The 17644-nt window shown below is 47.2% G+C and overlaps 1 protein-coding gene and 1 pseudogene across 5 annotated transcripts in view; one reads left to right on the forward strand and one right to left on the reverse strand.

Annotated features, from left to right (window-relative positions):
• Positions 1-17644, forward strand: part of CRIM1 (cysteine rich transmembrane BMP regulator 1) — a 187042-nt gene that overhangs the window by 166147 nt on the left and 3251 nt on the right. For 4 of the 5 annotated variants that reach the window (XM_074378719.1, XM_074378721.1, XM_074378722.1 and 1 more), the window contains 3 exons: positions 7709-7903; positions 14399-14521; positions 16956-17146. In XM_074378719.1, the coding sequence (XP_074234820.1) occupies positions 7709-7903; positions 14399-14521; positions 16956-17146 (509 nt within the window). Of the gene's footprint in view, positions 1-5826; positions 5871-7708; positions 7904-14398; positions 14522-16955; positions 17147-17644 lie in introns of all 5 variants that reach the window. The other variant, XR_012511861.1, reaches the window with a different exon arrangement.
• LOC105078959 (small ribosomal subunit protein eS24 pseudogene) lies at positions 3842-4302 on the reverse strand (annotated as a pseudogene).

Below are 17644 nucleotides of genomic sequence, written 5' to 3' on the forward strand. Positions count from 1 at the left end.
AACCAGAATCAAGGAAAAGGGAAAATAAAACACATGCCAAATTTTCCAAACTGTGCCACTGAGAGAGAGCACGTATTTTTATAGCAGTCAAATGGGCAGCAAGACGGTGTTGCTTCTGTTTGCATCCGGAAAGATAAGCCGCCTGCCCGAGGCTCCCAGAGTTCCTGGCACTTTGCCGATAATGATCACGGCAGCACCCTCCGTCCTTTCCAGGAGGGACTTCGTTCCTGACAGGGGCCGAAGGTCATTTCAAGCTGATCTAAACCAAGGAGCAGCCATAAAATAGTAACCCTCTTCCTTGGCGTGTTTCAAAATTTGGCTCTGAATGCCACTGCAGAAGGAAAATTCCAGAGCGGTATGAAGCCAGGGCAGTATCGCTGGAGTACGTTTATAGCCCTCGACAGTGACTGCCCAGAGGGGGTCACATTTGTTTGGATATATAACTCCTGATGTGTTGGATTTAAAAATAAACCCTATTATATTAGTGTCATACCTCATGCTTTCCTTGGAACAGTCTCCTCTAATCCTCTTCCTCTGAGGGAGAGGGGAGGGAATGTTAAGTAGAAATTTGCCTCAGAAGAAGCAGGAGTCCTCAGTAACCACTTTGCTGTCTTCGTTCCGTGATGGGACTGGGCAGGTGTCTGATGCAGTCAGCTGGAGGGTAGTTTCCCTTTGAAGGCAGAGACCTTGAGCCCCAGCACGTGTGAAGGGCCGTCTGAGGGCCCGTTCTCCAGAGTCAGTGAGCAAGAAGCCCTCTCGTGTGTGTGGCGCAGACCCCTGCCCAGGAGAGGGGCCCTCCCCTGAGGTGAACCCCCCTGGGGACCAGCAGGCGGAAGGTGTGTGGGGCCTGTGCGTGGGGTTCCCGTCCTGGTCCGGCCACTTCCTCGCCGTACATTTTGGGCAGGCTACTTATTCTCCCTGGAGCTCGGTTTTCTGTGGCATTGAAATAACACCCTGTTCCACTGGGCTGCGGAGAGCACGTGGAATTGACTCGTGGAAAATGCTGATCAGCGCCGTGCCCGGTGACCCAGTAGGCAGTCAGTAAGTGGAAGTTATGATTACTGCTAGGTAGTGAATAAAATGAAGGTCACTGTCAGCATAAGTAACCAGGGGGCGCAATAAACACCACAGACAGGAATGCAGTGGCACAGCGCACTCGAGAGCCACACGCAGAGCATTTGGATCACTTGCAGTTGGCTATTTCCTGCCTCTATTTCTACACCCCTCTTCAACCTGAGCACCTAAAATGCTTTTGTGTGAACTCTCAGTTAGACTGTGTTGTTTCCCCCAAAGACTACAGCGACTATATCAATTTATTATTTAGAACCTTGAATAGATTAGCCACCGTATCTGTCCGTAAACCAAGTCATTTTTTTTAATTGAAGTATAGTCAGTTACAATGTGTCAATTTCCGGTGTACAGCATAACGTCCCAGTCATGCATATACATACATATATTCATTTCCTTATTTTTTTCCAAGTTGTTTCTAAAACTTTCTGAGAGGGCTTTCTCAGATTGACCCAGATGTGCCGCAGAAGGAAGTGGTCCATCCAGAGAGAGAAAGGAGTGTGTAAGAAACAGCGGACACCAACACCCATCAGTCAGCCAGACTTCCAGCACACTTCCAGGCCTCAGTTTAGATGATCTCAGGCTTTTCAGATGAAAGTTAGTAGAAAGATGTCTCTCTAAAACCTCCTTAACTAAAATCTGATTACCTGAAATCTAGTCTAATCTTGGCCACATAGCAGCCACTCCAGAAAAAAATTAGTCAAGGCTTTTTCAAAAGCAAGAGTCCTCCATTTCTTTTACATGAGAATTCCACAGAGTGGTGACCAACCCATGACTTAAATGTGGCTTTGTTTTGAAGCATGCTGGAAGAAACAAACTTTACTGTTAGGAAATATATTGATACTGTGATTCACACTGATCAGAGGTAGAGATATTATGGAAAACCCCCTCCTACAAGTTTCTCTGCTGCCGTCTCCAAAATGGGCTCATTGTGGATTGAAGTCCCCGTCCTCAAGCCAGCCAGCCCTGACATAAAACATCCACTGCTAAGCGTGGCTCACCCCAGTCAGCACACTGGATCCAACGTGGCTTCCACCTGAAAATGTTGCATAGCCAGAAGGTTGTCCACCTTTCCAGAGAGGCCCAGGCACAGCAGACCACAAGACAGGGGTTCTGTGTGTTCCTGGGAGGGTAAGAAAAGGAGCTGTTACATAGAGCACAGGGCAGAGAACGTGGCCTTTGCAGTCAGGTGGAGCCAGGACTAGATGCAGGCTCCACTGCCTGCTGGCTCGGTCACATCAACTTTCTTCCCCTTGCTGAACCTGAGTTTCCACAAGACTAGGATAGACAGCCCTACATCACAGAGTTGCTGTGAGGCTGAACCAGGCGGGATCCTGAGCTCAGCACCTGGGCACCACGAATGCTCTGCAGTTGCTGGTTCTCCTCTTCAGTGCTCGGCACCTAGATCCTTTCAGAACTATCTCTCTTCTCTCTCCCACCTGCCTCCTCTAACCTGCGATCTGTAAGGAGATCAGCTGTGCTGTGCACTCCAGCCTAAACACTGGTTTAGACTTCTGTGAGACCTTGAGGGTCCTCATTCCTACAACCAGTTCCCTTTACAGGGTCTTTTTGGGGGCCATTGGTCCCTTTTTCACTCTCTGCCACCTCCAAGGAGATACACCCTCCACCAGTTGCTTAACCCTAGTAAGACCTTCTTGATCTCAAGTCAGAATTAACTCCATTGAAAATGAAGTGAGGTTGAAGGCGAGATGCTTCCAAGGTAATCTGATGAGCAGAGCTGAATGGAATAGTAGAGATAAGTTGGTGGAAGCACCTGGAAATTGGGTCCATGGTCATCACCCCCTCCCTGAAGGGGAAGAGCTTCATCATGGCCACTGAAACTCTGGGGGCTCCACTGATCTGACTCCACCTCTGAGCAACTATGCACAGAGCCTGCTTGGTGTCTCTGTGGGGCTTCCAACTTAATGGGTTTCACTGTGTTCCTTGTCAACATATTGCTACTTTGAACTCTCAATCTTCACTGAATTTAGAAAAAGACTCATTTTTGTAACAAAATCAAATGGGAAACTTTAGTTTCATCTGATATGTGGTGGAAAGTTCTTGGTTCAGCCTGTTGCCTCCAGGGCATCCGAGCAGTTGCTGTCCCTCTTATATCGTTTTGTAAACACTCTTTTCGATGGTGATCTCAGTCACTGAATGAGTAGTTCTGTAAACGCTGTTATGCTGTAGCTCAGCATTTGGTCTCTGGCGCATCTTCCATGGTTTAATTTTCTTACAGTCCATTGAAATTCTTCAAAGTGGGTCAGGAGCATTCAGAAAGCACCACACCGCATGACCAGGTTCTTTAGAGCGAGGCTCAGGCTGAGCACTTCCCTTCAGTATCTGTGTGTGGGTGTGTGTGTTTGCCGGGGACGAGGGGGAGCTTGGTAATGCGTGCACACGTCTGTTGGAGATACCCATTTTAATATTTTTGCTTCATTGTCAAGAGTAACTCATGTTCATTGCAACAACAACAACAAAAAGTTTAAGGGAAAAATTCATCCTTGATTCTAAGAGTTACTGTTAACATTTTCATTTCTGGATGGTTTTTAACTTTCCTTTTTACATAGTTGAGCTTATACTACAAGTCATGCATTTTAATAGCTGCACAGGAGTCCCTCATATGATTGTATCATGAGTCATTTAAATATTCCCATATTGTTGGACACAGATTTTTTTCCCCATAATTTCTTTTTCTTTGTAACAGTTTTTAGTTTATTAATCCTCTCATGAAAAATCTGCACAATCACCACAGTTAATCACTGCAGAATCTCTATTCCTTCTTTTTGCCAGCACCAACATGGGCCCTCGTAGTCCCCCTGACCTTCTTCATCCTGTTCTTCCGTTCCTTTCGCTGTTTCCTTGAGGTCTTTTTCTTCTCGTATAGACCATGTCTTGCAAGCCTGTGTTTGGGGTCATTTTTCTTCGCCTAATCCAAGGAATTGTAAAGCATGCCAAAGCCAGTGGTCTTGCCGCCACCAGAATGAGTTCTGAATCTAAATACAAAGATGACATCTGGCGTGGTCTTATACATTTCGGCTAGTTTTTCACTGATTTCTGTCTGAGGTACTGTTGCCTTCCCAGGGTGAAGGACATCAGTGAACATTTGTTTCTGCTGAAGCAGTCGGCTGGTCACGACCTTCCTGGTCCGGACAGTTACTGTCATTCATGATGGCGGCTGATCTTCAAGCAGACAGGGAGGGAAAGAGCCATAACTTCGTGTTATTATGTATAATCTTGTGATGAATGCTTACATAAACAGCTTATTTGAGGCCTTTTTTGATTATTTCCTTGGGATAGCTTACTAGAAATAGAGCTACTGGATCAAGAAAGAATACGCTTCTTAAAGATACTCAAAGGATACTGCCAGTTTTGTCTGTTACCCTAGCCCTCACCACTGTACTTGTAGTAGATTCCAGTGACTAAAATTTGTCCCTGTTTGCCTTGTTGAGCCCCAAATCAGTTCTACCCTAGTGAGAGCTTCCTGGTCATGTTCACACAGAAAGGCTGAGCTTTGGAAGGTCCACCCCTGCAGCTCTGAGTGATTCACTGGGAGACCTGGTTTGATCAGGCTTGACCGGGTCCTCCACAAGCTCACCAGCTGTTTAATTCTTAAAGCAGGAAAACAACTCATGCATTGGAATTACGTCTGCCTTGCCTTCTGTTCCAAGAAACAGGGTCTTCCTTTGTGCCCGTCTCCCTCCCCATCCACATCCTGACCGCTGTTTCTCAGAAACATCTCTCCAGCCCCGCCTTGCCATTCCAGCGCCCTTGCCGCTGTGTAAACCCAGGCCCGCGTCACGCCCCCTTGAACAGTATCCCCATCCTCTTGGCCCCCCTTGGTCTTCCACATCGTCACATTCCAGAGTCCTCGTCTTGAAAACAAAGCCGATCAGGCCCGTCTCCTCCACTGCGGGAAGGCATCTAAATCTGTGGGCTGCTGTTGAAGGCCTTTTACGGCCTGATCCCAGCCTGCGGCCCCGACAGCCCTCACATCCTTCCAGCATGGTGGGCTACTGGACACTCCACCCTCTGATGTGTGCCCTCCCTCTAGCTGCTTCATCTTCTCAGCCCTCAAAGTAAAACTGAAGCAGCAGATCGTGGGCGAAGCCTCACCCAGTTCCCCCACAGAGCCAGTCACTCTGCCCTCTGAGCTGTGTGTTTAATTCACAGCACAGCAGCTGCTGCACAGTCCCCAGCCTGTCTCCACCACTTCTGCTCAGTCCTCTAGGTCAGGGTCCAGGCCGTGGCTTTCTTTTCCACTGATGATAAAAGTTTGTAGAACAAGTGAATGAATGTCTTTGTAATATTTAACACACAATGACTATTTTTTAATATCTTAATAGATAATTTTAATGTCACAGATATTAGCACTGGTTAATTACATATCTTAAGATCTAATATGTTTTGCCAACATCTTGAGAAAATACCGAGCAGTGTTTAGCCTTGACTTGAACATTTTTTATGAAGTCCTCATCCTTTCTGTGCCTTTGCCTCATTCCTTTCCTCTAAGGAGAGAACCGGCAAAACGGCTGGAAGATGAAAAAGCACAGTAGAAAGTGATGGATGAGATGGAGTGAGGAGTTTAACCTTCTCTTCTCTAAGGTCCTTGCATGGTAATACATTACTCAAATTTTATGCACTGATACTGATCCATCCTGTGAGCTGTGACAAGGTTTATGTAAAATATAATCAGTAATATTGCTTTATGAAGAAATGCTTCCTTTCATAAAGATTTCTCTCCATAATTGACTCTAGATTTGATGGCAAATCTGATGTCCTCAGTGAGATGTCGGCTGGAGGTCAGTATATTACTTGAATTAAGTTTGTTAAATGATTCTCCTCAGCCATTTGACGTGTACATTTTGGATATCTTAATGAAGCCGCCTCCTGTAAGGATTTCAGATTGGCAAAAACTTCTACCACAAGTTTGGTGTGAAAGCTTCCCCATGAGTTTTTAAGCTTCAACAGTCAGTGCGCCAGAAAACTTCCTGCAGAACACTCACATAGACAGCGAAGTATGTTTTTAAGTAGATATTGGAAAAGAATTAATGCTCACAGCTAGAACTTACTGTAATTGCTCAATATCCCTTGTTGAACCTCAGGCAGCAGTAATGAGAGAAATAATGAGAAAACGTGGGGGAACAGAGAGATTGACAGTGAGGCCTTCCCATGCTTTCTTATACCACTGCACAATGAAGCAAGACTTAACACATTTGGAAATATAAAATATTATAGTCACAGGACATGACTAGTGCCCTTTAGTCGGGGGCATACGCTTGGGTGACTGGTAGGAAGAGAAGGTGGATGCCCAAGACAGCGGTTTCTGTCTGGGACCCCCTCTGGAATAGCTCAGCGGGAAGTTCGAGCTCAGTCTCCTCAGAGAACAGCTTCCAGCCGCCCAGCAGCACTTGGCCGCAGAGTGCCGGGCGCCTGACATCAGTATCCCTCAATGCTCCTCGGGGCCTGGGCCGTGAGCTGACCCTGCTGGAGCTTCCAGGTGCCGTCAGGGAGAACCTGAGCCCTGGACACTTCTTTCCTAAGGAACTTTCTTTCCAGATTCCTTTATGGTTTTTCATTTACTAGCGACCAGTGGTGAGTGAAGCTGCCTGTAGAATCTGAGCGTAAAATTTCTGCAGATTAGTCGGAGTCACGTCCAGTTACCAGCCTGTCTGATGACACGGATGTGCTGCCCAACCCCCAACCCCTGTTCCCCCTTGATTGGCCCCATCCCTGCTTTGCTGGCCCCTGGGCTCACTCGGTGCCACCCTTGAACTCTGGAGGGAAGGTGAGCACTAGTAAGATCAGGTAAACCAGGACAGGGCCTCAAGTCAGAGAGAAAGGAACTTTCAAGGAAAAGGTTGGGATGGGGGTGGTGTTTGAGGATGGCAGGGGAGAACGGAGGAAAAAGAACAGAACATGTAAAGCCATAAATTCTTATACATAAAAATAGCTCTTAAAATTAGATTGTTCTGAAAAAGCATAGTTTGCTGGGGGAAAAAGAAATGGACTGAAATGACATGAGGTTGTTTTTAAAAGTAGGAATGTCCTGGTTGATGAGAGGGAAATCCCCCCAGCAGCGCTGGAAGATGAAGGACACGGTTATCTCCGTGCTAACCCCCCTCTGGGAGAGCAACAGGAAACCCGCCATTGTCATTCCTTAGTGTCCCGGCATCATTTACATAGAGATTAACTGGAGATAGGAGCTCCTTTAATTCCTTCTGTAATACTCAGAGGGGCTTTTTCTTCTTCCACGAGACACAAAACCCTCGAACCTGCCCCTCTGCCTGCCGGTGTTTCATTCGTGGTTTTCTAGGGTAGCACGTTCAGCAGCCGTTCAATGACTGAGTTTGCGTGTTTTGCGATGACGGTCACAAGATCCATAGCCAGCGGGTGTGTCAGCCTCAGTGGCCCTTGATCGGGTTTGGGCCACAGGACGAGCCTTCCCGAGCCTCTGCTGCGCAGAGGAGGATGACAGTCGGGGGCTGGGGAACGGGCGTTTCGCCCAGTTCCAGAAATCCTAGAGCTGCTGTGGTTGTGCAGGGCCCTTCCCCTCCCCCTTTCAGGTCTCAAGTCTGATGAGAAATTGTGTTTGTCATGTGGAGCGACCCCACCGTGTGTGTGCTGTTCTTTTCACTAGAAGACACGATCCCGAAGAAGGCGGTGTGCCACTTCAGCGGGAGGGCCTACGCCGACGAGGAGCGCTGGGACATTGACAGCTGCACGCACTGCTACTGCTTGCAGGGCCAGACCCTCTGCTCCACCGTCAGCTGCCCGCCGCTGCCCTGCGTCCAGCCCATCAACGTGGAAGGAAGCTGCTGTCCCATGTGTCCAGGTACCGACGCCAGCGTCCTGCCGTTTTTCAGAGCTGTAACACTGATTTAAGAGGAAGCTGGAGCAGACTTGGACTCTGGTCCGCCCATCCGTTAGTTCCTGTGGCCAGAGACGTGGCGGGGGGTGACTTAGAGACGGTGACTTTCAGGGGAGTTTGGTTCCATGCCAGAATGGCTCTGGTTCTTCTGACCTGCGTTCTCTAAACTTGAGTGGCAGGCCTCGTGGGTCTGACAGGCCTGTGCGTGACACCTGCCATGTCTGAGTAGCTGGGTTTCAGTGTGGTGTTGGATGTGCCTGGTGAGAAAGGTCCAGGATCAGACAGAGTACTGAGTACATGTAATAGCCTCTGCAAGGTGAATGTCTATCAGGGCCAGAATGGAAGAGCTGCACTTAAAGCACGTGACTCTGAAATGGTGCGGTCTTCCTTCAGTTCAGCAGTCCCAGCGGTGCCCAGGCCATCCCTTGCAGCCTGCTCCCCAGCCCGCCCTGAACCTCCCATCTCTTCCCACTCCACGGGAGCCGCAGGGGCGTGCCCCAGGCTGGCCGCTGCATAACCGCATGCCCGCGCCTTCCCCAGCATTCCACCCTTAGTGTCAGCTCCCAGGTACAAACCGAAGTCCCTCACAGCTGCTCAGATCCTCCCCCAGGCCTTCTCCTGGCTTCTGTGTCTGTGTCTCCAGCCAAAACAGCTCCTTTATTTTCTGCCCCTGCTCCTAGCAGTGCGGGACCTGAGCCCTCGGCAGGACAGCCCCTGGGCAGCATTCCAGATCTGAAGCCCTAAATACACAGACTGCACACAGTCCAAACCACACAGACCAAAGAGAAGGCTCACTCTCAGAGTCCACGGAGGTCTTGAGCGAGTGGGGAACCTCTCCATCTGCACCTCTGTTCTGTGTGTTTTTTGCGACATTCTGTGAGAGACTCGCTCCATGCACGGGAGCCAGTGGCGGTACCATGGGCTAGGAGTCACGGCGACTGCAAGTACACCTACATCGTGCGCTTGTAAACCGGGCCAGCCGGTTCAGCCCGAAGAGGTTCACTGAGCTCTGCACACGTTTGCCTTCCGTTTAGGTGTTGTGCAAACTCGCCCTAATTGGGCATTTCTAAAAGCGTCCATTTATTTATCACCTAAAAAGGATGGGATGTTCTGCCAGGTCAGAGGGCTTTTCAGATCCCTCAGTTGGGTGCTTTTTGTAGTTTAGTCTCCGTGGTCTTGTTTAAGGTGTAGACTGAGTCAGAAGCTCACTTCCGTGATGGCTTACCACTCGGTGTGTGCTTGGGGGAAAATTCTTAAGTGTCTTGCATGAGAAGAATGAGGAAAAACGTGTATTTCTCGTTGGAGTTGCTTTATCTAGTACATATCACCTGTTTCACAAGTGTCATAGCAGTTTTCCTAGTAATCTGTAGTTTTGAATGATATCAATGGTGAAATGACCTTATTTATTCCACCAAGATTCATTTTGTGCCGCCTCTGCACAAACACTGTTTGAGGCCCTGGAGAGACAGCGGTGAGTCCAGCCAAGTCCCTGTCCTCATGGAGCTGATGTTTTCACACAGAGGGACAGGCAGCAAACAAGTAAACAGAAACAGACAGCACACAAGCTGAGGGTCCAGGCTGTAGAGAAAATACAGCAAGACCAGGATGGGGGTGGGGGCAGAAGAGGGGACAGGCGGTTTTGATGACCTGGGAACGCCTCACTGAGCAGGTGATATTTATAAAGGGACTCAGAGAAATGGCAGGAATAGTGGGGTAGAGGCTGAACCTCTGGGTGTAGGCAGGGCAAGAGCCAGGGGTGGGACCATCCCATGCATGTGCAGGGAGATGCAGGGAAGCTGTGTGGATGGGGCCCCGTGGGCAGGGAGGCTGAGGAGGGGAAAGCAGAGAAGTGGCCATGGACCAAAACGCAGGCTCTGATGGGTGATGGCAGGCTTTTATTGAGTGAAAGACACTGGAGGGTTTTGAGCAGAGCAGTGATGGGACGGGACTTAAAAGAGAGGAAGCAGAGAGACTGGTGAGCCAGGCAAGCGCTGATGTGGGTTGGACCAGGCAGCGGGTACAGAGCTTGGGGGAAGTGGTCGGGTTCCAGCTATTGCATAAGGGTGGACTCCGTCGGATTTGAACCCAACGTGAGGGGTGAGAGGAAGAGAGAAGCCAAAGATGACCGTAATGTTTTAGACTCAAACATGGAGCTGTGGCTCTGGGATAGAATCATTTTGGTTTGGGATGTTTCTACTTTTAAATCTCCACCAGATATCGAAATGGAGATAATGAATAGACAGCAAATATCTATCTAGTCTGAAGTTCAGGAGAGAGAGTGGAAATGGACCTGTAAATTTGGACGTTGTCAGCCACAGGTGGTTTGTGTAAGCCTTGAGACCGGACGAGGTCACGCAAGGAATGAGTGGAGATGGAAAAGGAAGCCCAGGACTGAGCCCAGGGACCCTCCGACTTTTGATATGTGGGCAGGTGAGGGGGAACTAGCAAAGGACACAGAGAAGCAGCCCTGCCCCATGGGAAGAAACCAAGAGAGGGCGCGGGCAGTGCCGTTGGGTGACGTCTGTTGAGAAACGGAAACTGACTGTTGTCTTGATCATCTTGACAGGAGCTGTTTCCTTCCAGTGGTGGTGACAGCATCTTCTTAGGGTGGTTTCTAGAGAGAAAGAGGAGCGGGGGTGAACTGGAGACAACAGTTACACAACTCAGTTGCAGAGCACGAATGCCAAGTTCACAATTGGATTTTCCTTGGAGTAGAGGGGTCTCGGAGGCTTTCACGGAAGCAGGATTGAGCTAGACCTTGAAGGGCAGGTGGGCTCTCTTTATTGCAGTGAAGACGGTCATCTGACCAAAGACCCTGAGACAGAAAGGTCAAGGCCAAACGCCCTTGGAGTAGAAAGTTCTAGTAGCAGGAGGTAAGGACAGAAAAGATGACTTTGGTCAAGATTTTTAAGGCCTTAATTGTTCAGTGAAGAGGTAGATGTTGTCCTTGGTAGGGTGTGGGAGGCTCATATTTGAGCAAATGAATGAAGTGAGTGTGGAGGAGCTCGGGAAACTAACAGGGTGGTGTGTAGGAGGGACTCCAGGAGGAGAGCACAGGCCAGGGCCGCTGTACCCCGCATTGTAGGTGTTGCCCTTCAACCGATGGTGGTCGGAATAGAGATGGAGATTCACTCTCCTCGGTTTGTGAGTTTAATAAAGGAGAGGGTGCAGGTTTCACACTCATCCTTGTTTGTTACTAGAGATTTCTCCAGTGACCTCTCAGTCAGCATTTACTGTTGGATTGAAATTTAATCTCTGTTAACGCTCTTTTCTGCATCTGATGTATTACTGATGAATCACTTCTCCATCTTATCTCAGCAAATTTTGTAGTCAAGCTCTGCCACTTTACATTCGATTAAGGGTGACCCGCCAGGAAGCCTGGATTCCTGTCCCATTTTCTCATCTGCTCTCTGTGTGATGTTGATCAAGGCCTTTTGCTGGAGTTTCAGATTTCCGCTTCCTGTCAGGAAGGCTCAAGCTACTTCGCTTTGTCCCCTGCACACATCGGCTAACATTCTGATTAGCCTCACCCTTACAGCGCACTCTCCCCCTCTGCCATCTTTGGATATGAGTACCAGACCTGTAAACTGGTTTGCTGATTAGGACCTGTCCCATTTTGTAGAAGAAACTGAGGCTCAGAAAAGTTAAGCACATTTTCCAAAGCCAGGCAGGTAGTTAGTTGGTAGAAGATCTGGGATTCCCAGTCCTAAGTTGACCTAAGGTTCCATCTCCAAAAAAAGGTGCCCTCACCTTGCAAGCCCCAAGCATCCTGCCCCATATCCAGAAAAGGACATTCTAGGGAGGGTGGCTCTTACAGTGGGCCAGGTGCCTCTGGATGTAAAATACGTCCCCAGTAAGTCGGCTTAGGTTCCTCTGAAGTTCAGATCAACTCTGACCCCAGGAGTCATTTTTAATTGTCACCCAGTGCCTGTGATCTGTGCAGCCTGGCCAGGTGAAGTTTGTGTCACTCCTCTGGCCCGGTCATCTCAGTGCTGGCAGCTGTAAAGGTTTCTTGCAGTCAGTGCCGGAAGGGTTATAGTTTAGAGCAGGGGATGAATGTAATCTCTGGCCATGGGAGGCCTAGGTCTCAGCGTAGAAACACAGCACTTGACGCTTCTTTTTGTTTCTCCAAGCAGTTTTTTGCTGAAAGATTTATCCTTTTTGGCAAAACTGCTCAGAGACGGCTTCCCTGTTAAGTTCCCATTAAAGGGAAATGACCTTCTCCCCTTAGACTTGAGGGCTCCGAACTAGAGCTCTGAGTATTTTGTGATAAAGGAGGAGGCATGGATGGCTTTTAATCAGAGCCGAATCGAGTTCACTGGAGCAAATGATCCAGAGGACAGGCTCCGAGCTGCCAAATGTGAGAAGTAACTCACCACGAGCGGCCTGTGGGATAGGACTGGTCCTGCTCACAGCTGTAGCCCCGAAACTTGAGCTGGTGCCTTCCACATAGGAGGTGCTCGGGAAGCATCTGTTGAACAGTGGTGATTAAGTAACTACCAGTAGGACATCCTCCTCCATCCTAGGCAGATCCATCCAACTTCCCTCACCTTCACCAAGTGGAGCCTTTCTAAGCATCTCTGGGAAGAGAACCCACACTGTCAAGTCTGTGTTTGCGGGGTTTCACGGCAACCTCCTCGTAGGCAGGTACGAGGCACAGGAATTTCAGAGCTACTTCTCTCCCCTGGGAAAGACGCTTAGCTGGGCTGAACTGACCCCAGCCCCGGGGGCCTCCACAGAGGTCTCTGCTGCTTGGATGCGGACGCTCACGGGTTTGGGGCACGGCTCTCATGTTAGCCTTTTCGGCCGTGGCTGCAGAAGGCAGCAGCAGGTCAGCCCTGTGATAGGCACAGGATGGGGTGAGGCTGCGCCAGAGCAGGCAGGGCGGGGCTGGGGGGGGGGCATGGCCCTGAAGGATGTCACACAGACATCGAGGGGTGGTGAGGGGGGTTCTTCCCAGATTCCTCCAGGAAGCTCATTCCACATATCAGGGTGTCTCAGTGGGTGAGCTAAACACCATCCTGCCACACAGCCAGCACCACCCAGCCCAGACCTACCGAATCAGGACCCATGGGAGTCAGCACATTTTATAAGCCTCTCGGTGATTCAGGTAGGATAGAAAAGTTTGACATCGCTGGTTTCTACTCAGGCCTGTTTCTAGCAATGAAAATGTTTTCAGCAAGTTTGCTTTTTAATTCTAGAGGTTTCAGGGACCCACTGAACCTTTCAAAACTCTAAGAATGTCTAGTTCTTGCCATGCCTGAGGCCTTATGATTTAAGTAAGAAAGCAGAAGACTGGGGAACTGGAGCCGAAATGACCGTAATCTTGGGGGCAGCGGGAAGACCTGGGCGTTGGAATCACAGAGCTGGATTTAAAGCTCATGCTGCCCCTTCCTAGAGGCACCATCTTGGGCAGTTTACTTCACGTCTCCGGCAGGTACTCAGTCAGCTCCTGGTGGAAACTTGGCACGTGTTCTCGCCTCTGTCACTTTTCCCTTCTTTCCACTTTATCTTAAGGTTTGCTTCTTGAGAGGCTGGTAACTTTGGGATAGACAGCAGTCACTCTGAGCAGAGAGGATTATTGTAACTTGTATAACTTATATTTTATGTATTTTATTTCGGTTGTTTGTGAGTATTTAGTATTATGGACGTTGGGTAACCTTCTTATAAAAATCAGTTAATATGGCAGAGCCTGGCCAAGAAGAAGTACATGATTAATGCAGACTTCCATTGTCGTATTTTGAAAATAGAGGCTAGTTATTGTTAGCCAGATTAAATAAGGATATACAGGTATATATGTAGGAGCCAAAAATAACTGGATTTTCTCACCGGTCCCTTTAGAACTTAGGTTTTGGGAAAAAAAGAAGAAAAAACTATTTGAGCTTAAAGGAATACCATTCTTCTCAGTTTTGTTTCATGTTGTAGTATCTCGTTGATGAAGTGTGTATGATCTAGTTAGATAATACAGGTGCATATACTCGAGTTTCCAGTCTCCGTGGTTCCAGTGGTAAAAACCAGACAGTTAAAACTTCATCAGGCAGCACCTCATGTGGTCTCCCCACATCCAGTTCCATGGAGGGGAAAGGAGTGGAGGGGAATTGGCTAAGAAATGAATCAAGACTGGAAGATGTATTAACTTTTTCACTTCCTGTGACATATTTCATACAAATGACTTAATATGCATAGATTAAAGAGCAGCTGTTATGATATTTAGCTCATGGAACGTCAAAGAAATTCTTCCATTTCAGCCAGTGCCATCAGCTTGCACACACCTGTAGAGCTAGTGACTGTCTAGCATTAATGATGTCAGTGCAGAAACTGGGTCTTTCGTGTCGCAGGACAGTTTGTATTGTGTCGTGTTGAACTGAATGCACCATCTACTTGGACTGAGGAAGGAAAAGTCAACAATAAGTAGCCCCTCCCTCATCTCTTATGAAAAACAATGTTCCCTTCTTTTAGAAATGTATGTCCCAGAACCAACCAATATACCCATTGAGAAGACAAATCACCGTGGAGAGGTTGACAAGGAGGTTCCCCTGTGGCCCACACCAAGTGAAAATGACATTATCCATCTCCCCAGAGGTAAGTGCCAAGGTCAGCTGAGATCTGTCTAGTACATTGTCTACTTTTTTTTTTTTCTCTTTCCCAAACCTTCTTTTGGGTAACTTTTTAAATCGTGTGCCTAAGTTAAATTCAAATAACCACTCCAGGAAAGACCTCAGGTATAACATATTTAACAATCCAGGATGATGAAGTTAAGTCCGCAGGTAGCTGGATGAAACCCCTCTTTTTCTGGCCCTACATGCTCAGAGATTTAGTGATGATGGAAAGAAATATGTTCCTAGTCCTAAGAATTTGCTGTCTGGCATTTCTAAGCTCTCCCTCTAATGTTTGTATGTGAATAAACTTTATAAGCAGAGTAATAATACATCATTCACTTGTCCCTGTGGATTCTGCACTAAGCATTGATGCATAGGCTACCCTCTACTTCCAGATCGTTTCACTCCGGGAGGAGTTCAGTTTAGAAATAATGTGTTGATTTTTCCACTCATCAGGTCTAGCCCATGCTATTTTTCTTGCTCTTCTTTCAGTTGTGTATAATGGAGATGTTATTTTGTGTCTCAGCAGCTAGGTGGTAAAGCAAGGCCAGCTCCCTGTCAATCTTGCCTTCTCTATAAAAGTAGGCTTCTTGACCAAAATGGTGTAAGCTTACTCTTAGCCGTGACTCTGTACTGCCTCCTGTCTACTCCAAGGACATTTTCAAAATCATTGTTGTGCAATTTTTTTTTTTTTTTTTGAAAAAGCAATCACTGCTTGAGAGATTGATGGTCTGTTACTCTAGGTATTTGAATGTTATGCTTGGATCAAGCCAGATGACTGGAGAGCCAAATTCCTGGACCCAGTGTTTTGGCTCCTTGTATAATCGCTCTGACTGAATGGTGCTTCAGCATTATGTTTACAGTCATTCAGTCAGTAAATACTGCACTGCTCTGCGCCGCACACTGTTCTGCGTGCCGAGCTTTGATTGTAAGAGTGGCCTTGTTTACTGCAGTACGTTGAGGGTTCTGCACTGCATAGTATCCCATTTATAAAGACCCAGAGGAGAAATCTCCTCATTGTCAGTAACAAGATCTATGCTTCTCAGCAACGGATTTGTTTTCATCTTCAAGACATTGTGAATCTTATTGATGGTGCTTGTTTCCATATTTGCTTTTGGCTGCTAGGAAGCTCAAAGCTAAATTTTATGGCCTGCTTTTAAAAGCATCAAAACAGAATGTAAGCACTACATTTCATAAACAAGACTTCAGTTGAACTGTCATTTGCCTTTCCCCAAGGCTTTCCTTAAGTTACTTTTTAATCTTCTTGTATGACATACCACTTCCAGTACCATGTGGAACATGGGAAAAAAGAAATTCATCTCTTTATTCATTGTGTATTTAAAACCTGAATTCATCAGTAAAATGTCCCTCTGGCATTTTTCTTGATACTGCTAAGTGTTCCCTTTTTTTTTTCCCCTCCATCCTGATAAAGTGCGACCATCTACATTGGCTGAAGTGACTAGGAAGGGTCTCTCCTTCCCATCTCCCCACAGCCACAGGAAAGCATATGAATAAAAACCTATGAGTTTTAAACTACAGACAGAATTACTGTCACAAAGCTGTGCCACTTCACGGGCTGAGTTTCCAGAACAATTTAAAAGCAAGTCCTTTTGTTTGTGTGTGTCCCGTTATCTTTCACTAACCTGCTCTGTGATGCATTTAGACAACCTGACTACAGTGGTTTATTTGAAAGAAAAGAAAAATAAGGAAATTTCCAGAGTGCTTCTGACTGGTATATATTTAACTGTATCTCTGTCTGCAGTGTTCATTGCAGGAATGATGATTTAAAGGATCAAAAAGACCTCATTCATAAGAGCAAAACAATGTCCCTGGTACAGTGTATTAACTAAGGCAAGAAAATGATCTAATAGGAGTGAGTTTTCAACAAGTGTATGGAAAGTAAGGCACTTCTGCTTAGAGCTCAGTAAACCGGAATATCAGCCAGAAGACCAGCCTCGCCCCTGGCTTGGTTTTTCTTAGTGCACTACTACCTAGTTTTCTCAGTCCCACTGGGGAGGAGAAGCGTGTCCTTTGTCCTAGTCTCCTGTTTGCTAGTAAGCAGGGAGCTAAGCTCATGTTTCTGCTTCAAAGACCATGTAGGTTAACATTAATCCAGATGTTTTTAGTAGCCTAATTTTAGTCACTTTTTGAAGTCTACGTAAGGATTTCCTTCACTAGCTCGAATCAGCAGCATCCTGCCCGGTTGTTAACCTTCTCAACCTAGTATTTCCTTTTTTACATCCATCCCTAAGAGCTCTGTCCTCTCATAAGAAGCTCTTTGGATCCACATTAGACTTTAATCATGCTTGAGCTTAAAGTACTGGGAAGAAATAAAACCATTTGCTGATCTCTATTTGCGATGTAATTAAAATAATCCTGGTGTAGGTAGTAAATGCTTGTAATTTTTTTTCTCCTAGACGTGGGTCACCTGCAGGTGGATTACAGGGAGAACAACAGGCAGCACTCAGGAGAAGACTCCTCGCTGGACTCCATTGTCTCGGTTGTGGTTCCCCTCATAATAGGCCTCTCCATTATAATAGCATTCCTGCTCATCAATCAGAAGAAACAGTGGATACCACTGCTTTGCTGGTATCGAACACCAACTAAGGTATTGTCCTGACACAGGTTCAGCCTCTTGAACGATCAAACCAGGAGAGCTTGCGTGCTTATTAGATCTCCTTCCATTGCTTGATGTCTGCCCTTTCAGCCAGTCGCTCTTCATAGCCTCAAATGCACATCCGGCGGTGCTGATCAGATGCACAGTAGGTGCCCAGGGCTGGATCAATTACTGGATGAATTCTTCATCAGCCACTGATTAATGAATCCTGACCTTTCACAGATCCAGTTTCCTAGACTTAAAGTTTTCTAATAAGCAAATGCTCTTGGGGTAATTTCTAAGTCATTGTTTATATTAAAAATTAAAACTTGGTATTTCTCACTCAGTTGTCACCCTAGAATTGAGAGAGAGGGAAAAAATCACAAGGGTAGGGAGACATCAGGAGAGGCCACGAGGAGGGCTAGCAGCCATGAGGATTGTACAAAAGTCCAAAGAACAGGAAGACGTGATAGAGGCAAGCAGAAAGGGGAAAGGCAGCCCGAGATGAAG

The sequence above is a fragment of the Camelus bactrianus genome, chromosome 15 (assembly GCF_048773025.1).
Source record: "Camelus bactrianus isolate YW-2024 breed Bactrian camel chromosome 15, ASM4877302v1, whole genome shotgun sequence".
NCBI classification, from domain to species: Eukaryota; Metazoa; Chordata; class Mammalia; order Artiodactyla; family Camelidae; genus Camelus; species Camelus bactrianus.